This window comes from Selaginella moellendorffii, unplaced genomic scaffold (genome assembly GCF_000143415.4).
Source record: "Selaginella moellendorffii unplaced genomic scaffold, v1.0 SELMOscaffold_1, whole genome shotgun sequence".
NCBI lineage: Eukaryota > Viridiplantae > Streptophyta > Lycopodiopsida > Selaginellales > Selaginellaceae > Selaginella > Selaginella moellendorffii.
Genome location: NW_003314262.1, coordinates 2,210,310 through 2,220,287, shown reverse-complemented (window position 1 = coordinate 2,220,287; position 9,978 = coordinate 2,210,310). Strand labels below are relative to the sequence as shown.

Here is a 9,978-nt window from a genome sequence, read left to right as displayed (position 1 = left end):
ATTCAGTGTGTGTGGCAGTACTTATTTAGATACTTGGTATGGCTCATTGGAACTTTACTCTAGTCACCTGGCTAGGGCACCAAGAGGCATAAGGTGGGGGGAATACTTAAAAGGCTTGTATATGGCTACAGTGTTTTGAAATATGTCTCAAAGTCCTAAACTGTGAAAAGGAAAAAAAGCAATCCTCTTGTGTGGTGACCAAGGATATGGTCACGTGGTGAGGAAGTCCCAAATGTGAATGAGAGGCATTTGGGCCCTAACTCAATGGTAATGTTGGCAAGTACTACTGTGAATAGAAAGGAACTTGGTGAGGACCAAGAAAGGGATATTGGGGAAGGGTGTTCCCCATGTCTTTAGTTATCATAATGATGCTAACTTATGGTCATGGGATGACCACTTGTGGATGGATTGCTCAGTCTTTGAGAGATGGGACTATGGTATAAGTGGTCTTGGACTATCAATGAGATAAAGGTGAATAGACACGACTTTAGCATAATAGGTTGATATGTTAGTGGTACCTTTGGGTGTCTATTGTGGGTCAAATAGTCAAAGGCAATAATGACATATTCATTGGCAACAATTGACCTTGGAAAAAGCCCCATCAGATCAAACACCATTAACTCAAATGAATAGGAAACTGTAATTGAATTCATTGCCCTTCTATAGCACAAGGGGGAGTATTACGAACTTGGCACAAAACATAATTATGTATATACCGAATAACATTATGTCGTATCTCTGACCAATAAAAAAACTTGTATAACTTCACAAATCACATATTGATGTCTTATATATCCACTTAGAATAGGAAAGTCATGATAAGTATAGAGAAAGTATGGAATAAATATTGAAGGTACCACCAATTGTAAATTATTAACAAGATTACTCCCCACAAAATAAAAAAGATTATTATAAAGATGATATTAAGATTATAAATGCCAAAATGGCAAATCATCAATAAGTGATACAAAATTTTAACAAGTTCCTTTTTCACCTTTTTCTAGCTCAAAAATATGTCAGTACTCACAAAAGCAACCTCAAGTGTGGAAATATAACCCTATATACGGTTGATAGCACTGGGAGGAGTTCTTAGTGCTCAAGAGGGACAGCCTATTACATATGAGAATCGAATTGGGCTCCGATACCAATGTTAGGATTCTATCCCACCAATGTTAGGATTCTATCCCTTACACCCTAAGCCAACTAATCACTTGATTGCAGGGCCCTTTCTTTATCCTATTATTTTGACCTGATGCCTAACAATCCTCCCCTCGTTAGGGAATGAACATCTGCGATCATATTTAGGCAACCATCCGGTCACCATGGTCCTTCTCTTACGGTCTACCAAGCCTTAGTTCTCCCTCTAGATCCACCATGTTTAATATTCCTTTAGAATATTCTTGCCCTACTTGTCAACCACGAGAATCGAACTGGGCTCCGATACCAATGTTAAGATCCTATCCCTTACACCCTAAGCCAACTGGTTAAAGGGGTGATCAATTGATTGCAGAGCCCTTTCTTTATCCTATTATCCTGACTTGGTTCCTAACAATCCTCCCCTCGTTAGGGAATGAACATCTGCGATCAACCACGAGAATCGAACTGGGCTCCGATACCAATATTAGGATCCTATCCCTTACACCCTAAGCCAACTGGCTAAACGGGTGATCACTTGATTGCAGGGCCCTTTCTTTATCCTATTAGGATATTCCACTATGTTGAATATTCCTTTAGAATATTCTTGCCCCACTTGTCAGCCACGAGAATTCAACCTCCCTCGTATACCAATGTTAAAATCCTATCCCTTACACCCTAAGCCAATTAGCTAAAGGGGTAATCACTTGATTATAGAGCCCTTTCTTTATCCTATCATCCTGACTTAGTGCTTAACAATCCTCCCCTCGTCAGGGAATGATCGTCCACGATCATACTTAGGCCACTATCTGGTCACCATAGTCCTTCTTTTAGGGTCTACCAAGCCTTGGTTCTCCCTCTAGATCCACCATGTTGAATATTCCTTCAAAACATTTTTGCCCCACTCTATTAGTCACGAGAATTGAATTAGGCTCCAATACCAATGTTAGGATCCTATCCCTTACACCCTAAGCCAATTGGCTAAAGGGGTGATCAGTTGATTGTAAGGCCCTTTCCTTATCCTATTATGTTGACCTAGTGCCTAACAATCCTCCCCCTCGTTAGGGAATGAACATCTGCGATCAACCACGAGAATCGAACTGGGCTCCAATACCAATGTTAGGATCCTATCCCTTACACCCTAAGCCAACTGGCTAAAGGGGTGATCACATGATTTCAGAGCCCTTTCTTTATCCTATTATGCTGACCTGATGCCTAACAATCCTCCCCCTCATTAGGGAATGATCGTCCGCGATCATACTTAGGCCACCATCTGGTCACCATCCTCCCCCTCATCAAGGAATGATCGTCCGCAATCATACTTAAGCCACCATCTGGTCACTATGGTCCTTCTTTTAGGGTTTACCAAACCTTGGTTCTCCCTCTAGATCCACCATGTTGAATATTCCTTTAGAATATTCTTGCCCCACTTGTCAACCACGAGAATCAAACTGGGCTTTGATACCAATGTTAGGATCCTATCCCTTACACTCTAAACCAATTGGCTAAAGGGATGATCACTTGATTGGAGGGCCCTTTCCTTATCCTATTATACTAACCTAGTGCTTAACAATCCTCCCCCTCATCAAAGAATGATCGTTTGCGATCATACTTAGGCCACCATTTGGTCACCATAGTCCTTCTCTTAGGGTTTACCAAACCTTGGTTCTCCCTCTAGATCCACCATGTTGAATATTCCTTTAGAATATTCCTACCCCACTTGTCAGCCATAAGAATCGAACTGGGCTCCGATACTAATGTTAGGATCTTATCTCTTACACCCTAAGCCAACTGACTGAAGGGGTGATCACTTGATTGCAAGGCCCTTTCCTTATCCTATTATGCTAATTTGGTGCCTAACAAAGATGCCTCAATATTCCTCGAGATCCAAGAAAAAGATAGCCTAGAACACCAATATTGTGGAAAACATTTACATGTCACCAATCTAGATTGATACCATAGCACCATCAGTATTCTCAGATAGCCTAGGACTAGGAGCACCTCCAGAAACAAATAGCATCTAAAACAAAGCCCGGAGTAGTGCAAATTTCTGTTACAAAGATGCCCTTATATAGTTGGAGAAGAAAATCTTTTTGCATGCTATAAATTTGCCCAAATCTAGTGCCAAGAATTACCACTACCTGTAGATCTAGGTCATATCTACAAACCCAAATGCATTGCTTTGAGAAATTAGGCCAAGAATCTAGGCAAGAAAGTGAAAATCCCCAAAATATTCACCAAACCGAGCCAAGAAACATTGTATCTCCTTAAATATTGCACAGCTTGATGAGTGCTATAGCTTGCCGAAAAGAGGAGCTTAAGACCTATCTAACGTGCCTAAGATCAAGCAGAACCACTGCAAGATGAACGAGAAATTGCTTCTCAAAGTCTCCAGTCAAAAGAAAAAGAGAGAAATGATGTAGTAAAAAGGATTGCATATCACGCTGGGTTCACCATTTGTTGAGGAAAGGAGAGGCACCTCCCCCAACACTCACTCAAACACGAGAAATGCTCTAATGCTCTTCACAAATGCCCCTCTATTGCCCTTTTGGGGCAAGGGTTTTATACAAGGAAGATGGGGATATTCCCTTAGCTATGCCCTAACAGCTCTTAGTTTTTTTTTTCTCTATCTTTCATTTGCTTAACAAGAACCCTTATATACTGAGACTAGTCCCTTAATATCGCCAAATGATAGTTTATCACGTCTGCCAAACACCCTCACTATCATGCACCTTGTGTTAGTAGCATTTTGTTTCAAATGTATAGTAGGGATAGTGGGTAAGTCTGGCATGGCCAACTAACTTGTGGTATAATCTAGCTTTAGCTTGCGTGCCTATTCTTGTTTTGCATCTGGCTTGAGTCTAAACCTAAGTTCCACACCATGCTAGCTGGTGGAGTACCCATATCCTTGCATTAGGCCACCGGTATATTGAAATAGTGCTAAATTCTATTTGGCTCTGTTTTGCATGCTAGTTCTAGCATTGGGATGTTAAATGCTCCAGGACTATTCCAATTCACTTTGTGCTCCTATCCCTTTGCTCTCTGGGCTTACACTTAGGAGTCACTCCATGCTCTGGTTCCTTTACTCCTTACCTCTATGTTTAGAATTTTAGCACCATTCCTTTGGAACAGTCACTCTGTGCTCCTATCCCTTTACTCCCTGGGCTTACACTCAGGAGTCACTCCATGCTTTGGTTCCTTTACTCCTTACCTCTATGCTTAGGAGCTTACACTCAAGAGTCACTCCATGCTCTAGTTCCTTTACTCCTTACCTCTATGCTTAGGAGTTTGGCACCATTCTAGGAGTCACTCCATGCTCTAGTTCCTTTACTCCTTACCTCTATGCTTAGGAGTTTGGCACCATTCCTTTGTTTAATGGCCTTTGCTCAGAGCGCTTTGACCATTGCAAATATTTTCTTTTTGTGGACATGCCACTTTCATTGAGCCTTGTCCAACTTCTTCAAGAAGAATGCCATTGGTGGTTGTCTTGCTTCAAAATTACACCCAACACACAATGTAAAGTGTCCATTTCTACCTCAAAGTCCTTACCAAAGTCTGTGTAAGCTCTTGAATTTGAGTCTATTTGGTCACCCAACCCAGTACTATTCAAACCCAAGGACACTTAATCCCAAGTATCCTAAGACCCTTAACTGATTGGAAAAGGGGGTGCACTCTTATTCATGGGCTTTTTCTCTTTATATTTGAACGACCATCTCTCGAGTGGTTTTTTTTTTTGCTTACAATCCATTATGTTTTCCTACAAGTTGACGCCCTCATGAATGGAAGCTGAGAGCCATAACTCTCCCAAGATCCCCACTCTCTTGACACCCTACTCCTCGGGTCGAGCGAAGCTGAGAGTTATAACTCTTCCAAGATCCCTGCTCTCTTGACACCCTACCCCTCGAGTAGAGCCCAACCAGAGCAAACTAGACCTACCAGATATCAATCAATATGTGGTGTGATTCCCTTAGCCAACCAACAGAGTCGAACCTAAGACCTCTCTAATACCAAATGTAAGCTCATGAATTTAGACTTCCCAGGAGGTCATCCAACCCAATATTATTCAAACCCAAGGACATTTAACCCCAAGTATCCTAAGAGCCTTAATCGATTGAAAAAGGGGGTGCACTTTTATTCATAGGCCTTTTCCCTTTATATTTGAATTCTATGGACTGTCTGTCAAATTATTCTTTTTGGTTGCTTACAATTTGATAATGCCAACATGGGAGTCTTCCTTAATTTCCCGTTGAGGTGGACAAATACTACCTCATATTCCATTGTTTATACCATCTTATTTTTTCCCATTTGGTCCACTCCCTATTGAGAGTAAGCACAAAAATGCTACATCTCATGGATACCAAGTTTAAGTAGGAGTCTTTAGCCTTATATTGCCCTACCTTTAAATCCTAGGCCTCCACCCTAAATTGTTCTCCTCGGGCATTTGCCAATACCACTAGATTCTTACCTTGTCCATGTAAGGCTATCAAAAACTAATTGAATTGATCCATCCCAAAAATCACATCAAATCCTGCCATGTCTAACACGGTGAAATCTATGTCTATTTTCCATGTCCTTATTTCAACTCTTGCTTGAAGTACCTCATTGATGTTTTAGCTACCTTGAACAAATTCTATCGTCCTTGGTTCACCCAACCACTGCACTATTAGTCCAGCTTGCCAAACTATATTTACAGCTATAAAATTATCTAAAGCACCTGTGTTAATAAGGATCTAGCTACTTTCAAGCTTCCCTTGGAAGACTAGTAGATGTCGCGAATAACTTTCTACCAAATTTGCTCGTGTAATAAGCTCATGTATATTTTGAGTTCATGAGCTCACGGCTTCTCAAATACAAGAAAAACATTGGTTCATCCCGAACCAACACCTTTTCATTTTTTAAATTTTGATTTAATCTATATTTCCAAGTAAATTCGACCAATAAAATACAAATATAAATATAGATCCGAACACTAAAAGCAATCTAAAAACACTTCTCAAGCTCCGCAACTGTGAAGCTTGTCTGGTGGATATGATGGTCAATCTTAGGATCTTGGTTTTGTTCCTGCATAAAAATGTAATAGATGTGCTTGCAAGCTAAATATACCTTTCCTCTGTTCTCCCTCTGTGTAAAATTTGAACAAGTATAGGATGGATTTTCACAGATTTTGACAGTGTAGCTTGTACCCTTTGACGACTCAGTCACAACAACAAACTCCTTAGCCACAGCACTAATGTAGTTTGTCTTTGTGATTTTACACTTCAACTCTTTTGCCAGCTTGATCTTCTCTTATGCCTCCACCACTCCATGCTCCTTAGTTCTTTTCTGGTGTCGTGGAATAGAATAGTAGTCAAACTCTGGACGGTGAGAGCCAGAAGGAGTGATGTTGGGCTCATCAAATGTCTGTCGATGCTTCAAACGGGTTGTCCTCATGTCCCCAAGTGGTTCATAATTTGATTCCATAGGAGTTCCAGTAACAACTTCCTCCACCATCTTAGATATTGACCCTACTGCTAGTGTTGTCCTTCTACCAACCCACTTTCGAAGCTTGTCTAAGTTTGGACCTATACTAGCAAACCTTGCTTCCTATGCAACCAAAGCTTTTGATGATTGCTCAAGAGATCTAGTGAAGTCGGAGAGTGTAGCTTCATAAAGGGACACTTTTCCTTTTCTTGCTTCTGAAGCTCTCCAACTCCAATGTTTGCTTTTAAAGAGATTAATTGTTGGTGTAAGTACTATGTCATCAAGTGGTTGATCATAGGAAAAATGCAACATTTGAATGTAACAAGAAAAGAAAATGAAAGAAAACTTACATGGAGAATATAATGGCCCCATTGAAATATTCGAACTTCCCACCATGCAAGCCAACACTCCATTTGTGAAAGGTGTTCAATTGACACTTTGTCTCCTTCCCACCACTATATGCACATCTTATTTGCCTTTGCCTCGTGCTCCTCTTTAATTGATGCATCCATCCATTCCCAACAAAGCTGATTAAACTCTGTAATGGCTGACTTTTATCACCTCCAAACACTTGCCACATAACAAACCAATTAGCACTAGTAGCATCTGCCATGAAACCACAGAAGTTAGGTTTTTTCCCGGTTTATTATTCAACAACCTTAGGCATACATGTCCAAAAGACAATTTGAGCTTGGAAATCCTGAACCTTGAATTCAGCTATAGCTATAGTCAAGTTGCACTGCAACTTATAGAAGGAATGGGTATAATGTAAACCGGTATGGGATCCTTAAAAAATGAAAAGCCACTTACTTGTGATCATACACATGGGCTCCTATAGTTGACCATCCTGAAACTCGTTCCATGTGGTTAAAATAGATTTAGGAATTAGTTAAGTATCCCATCCATATCCATTCGTTGTACAATGTCTACACTAGAAGCAGAACTAAAGGTAGACATCTTAAAGATGAAAGGGTGTTGATTGTTTGAAGTCACTTAGCCAAAGAACAAGCTCCCACAAATAAACTTATAGGGACATTTTCTCTTTAACTCCAAAATCCCATTCAATCCAGATTGAAGTTTTCCATCTCACCCTTCCTACATTCATACTGAAACCCAAAAATGAGCCCAATATCCAAACAAAGCTTGCGCAAAGCAAGACTAGAACAGATTAGAGAGAGGAAGAAATCAAAATCTTTACCCTGGTAGATCTTTTGAGATAATTGCCTAAAAACTGTGAATAGAATTGCACTGAAGCGCATTGGACCAGTATCATGGCAAATTGGGAGCTTCCAAGCTAACCTCTCACAAAGCAAGAAAGTGTACTTTAATAAACACACTCTGTTTATTCTAGTCAATATGTTTGACTACTTGCAAAGAAGTGGAACCAATGCAAGTGGACAAGCCCGCATGAGCGTGACCCGACCCCCTTTTGCCCACGTCCACCTCTTTACCATCCGGTGTTGTCCAGTTGAACCTGTAGGGAGACGAGATGAACAGCAGTCAACCCCAAGTTCATCCCCGGGCAGGATCGCCGGCCAAAGCAAAATGTCATGGGTTCCACAGCCGCATTGAATTCATTACTCATCCTCTCCAGGATGAATTCCAGAGGGTTCTCCCAGATGTTTGGATCCCGGCCGATGGCATAGAGGTTGATCAACACTTGGGTTTTGGCTGGGATCATGTAGCCAGCTTCTTCAAGCTTTCATACATGTTGATAACAAATTCAGAGATCTAGCGAGGATCAAACCTTTTAGACTACTTACCTTACACTCGGCGGTGGATTCGCGTGGAACCATGAGTGGTGCCGGTGGGTGCTGGCGCAGGCTCTTCTTGACAATCGCGCCGAGGTACTTGAGATTGGGAATGTCGGCCTCACTCACGATGGCACTACTAGCAGGGATCACGTCGTCCAATTCCTTCTGGGCTTTTGCCAAGATTTGTGGATGAAGAAGTAGCTCTATGAGAGCCCATTCTATCGCTGTGGCAGTCGTGTCCAGCCCTGCACTCACAGCATCCTAGCAAGGACGGCCAACGAGTTAGTCAACACTCAAGTCAACCCCCAGTCTTACCAGCATGAGGCACCGGATGGTAAGATCTGACATGTTGTCGAGCGAGAGCAAGACGTCCAGGAAGCTCTCGCCGCCATGTCCTTGCTTGGCTATAGAGGATCGGTGCTCTTCAATGTGTGCTTGAAGCAAGGCATGGAATTTGGTTGCTAAGGTTCTCAGCTTGGGCAGCGAGATATCCATCCATTTAAGCCATGGGACGTAATCGCCGATGTGTAGCCTCCCGCCCAGCTCGTTCGCCTGGTGGACCAAGCGGAGGAAATCGTTGGCACCGAAGGTCCGGCTCGTCCCAAACACGAGCGTTTGCATGATCTCCAAGGTGAGGACGCTGAGCTCGTGGGTCATGTTCACCGTTCTTCCCAGATTCTGGGAGAGCATCGCCAGGAACTTCTCCATCTCCGCTTGCCTCACTGCCGCAAAGCTCCCCACGCGGCGCGCGGTGAAGAGCTCGAGCGTGCAGATCTTGCGGAGCTCCCTCCATCTCGTGCCATAGCGCGCGAAGATGAGATCGTCTGGGAGGATCGCCTCGGCAAACGTGAGCGATGGCCGCGAGGAGAAGGTCCTGTCGTGGGTCTTGAGGATCTCTTGGGCGATCTTGGCTGACGAGATGACGAGCGTGGGGGTGTAGCCCAGGCGGAGGTAGAAGATCAGGCCGAGCTTCTTGGCGAGATCGAAGAGGATGAGATGCGGCCCACGAGAATTGCTAGCCAGGAGTGGAATGTGGCCGAGGATTGGAAAGGCCCGGGGGCTTGGAGGCATGACATGGGAGCTGCGTTATTTAGATCGATCATAGTAGAAGATGACCAAGAAGAAAGAAGCCAAGAAGGCGAAAAAAGCTGTGATGTGCTCCATGGAAGTTTGGAAATGTAGTGTGTCCTTATAAACACTTCAAATGGTGAATGATGCATGGAAGCAAGCCTTTCGTTGAGAAACAACCTTTCTAAAAAGGTCGCTCTGATTTAGGCCCGCGTGGAGAAAAGAAATTGATGATGTGGTGCCGAGGGATGGAGATCTTTTCCTTGTCGCCACGCCCCATAGCCAGGGCTTGCTCTATGTTAGGCGCCAGCTTTGACTACGTGGTCAACGTCGGTCAAAGGGAGGCTCAAGGGTATATTAAGGCATGTTAGGGTAAGGGACAAAACCTACCCTAGGGCTCACAGTGGAGCGGCGGCGCAGTGGAGCTTTTGAGGTTGCTCGGGGGTGGTTGGGTGGTGAGGAACCTCAAGAGGTGGCGTAGCATAGTCTAGGGCAACGAGATCTTTGTCTTTTTGCGCCGGATCATAACATTGGTATCAGAGGATTGGTTGCGATGGCCGAC

The 9,978-nt window shown here is 43.1% G+C and overlaps 1 protein-coding gene across 1 annotated transcript in view; it reads right to left on the bottom strand.

Moving 5' to 3' along the window:
• LOC9657220 (cytochrome P450 71A1) overlaps positions 1–9,419 on the bottom strand; it is a 19,586-nt gene extending 10,167 nt beyond the window's left edge. Inside the window, exons 1-3 of the mRNA XM_002961431.2 lie at positions 8,664–9,419; positions 8,358–8,609; positions 8,046–8,293 (exon numbers count right to left, since the gene is read on the bottom strand). Of these exons, the coding sequence (XP_002961477.2) occupies positions 8,046–8,293; positions 8,358–8,609; positions 8,664–9,419 (1,256 nt within the window). The remainder of the gene's footprint in view (positions 1–8,045; positions 8,294–8,357; positions 8,610–8,663) is intronic.
• Between the last annotated feature and the right edge of the window lie 559 nt (positions 9,420–9,978).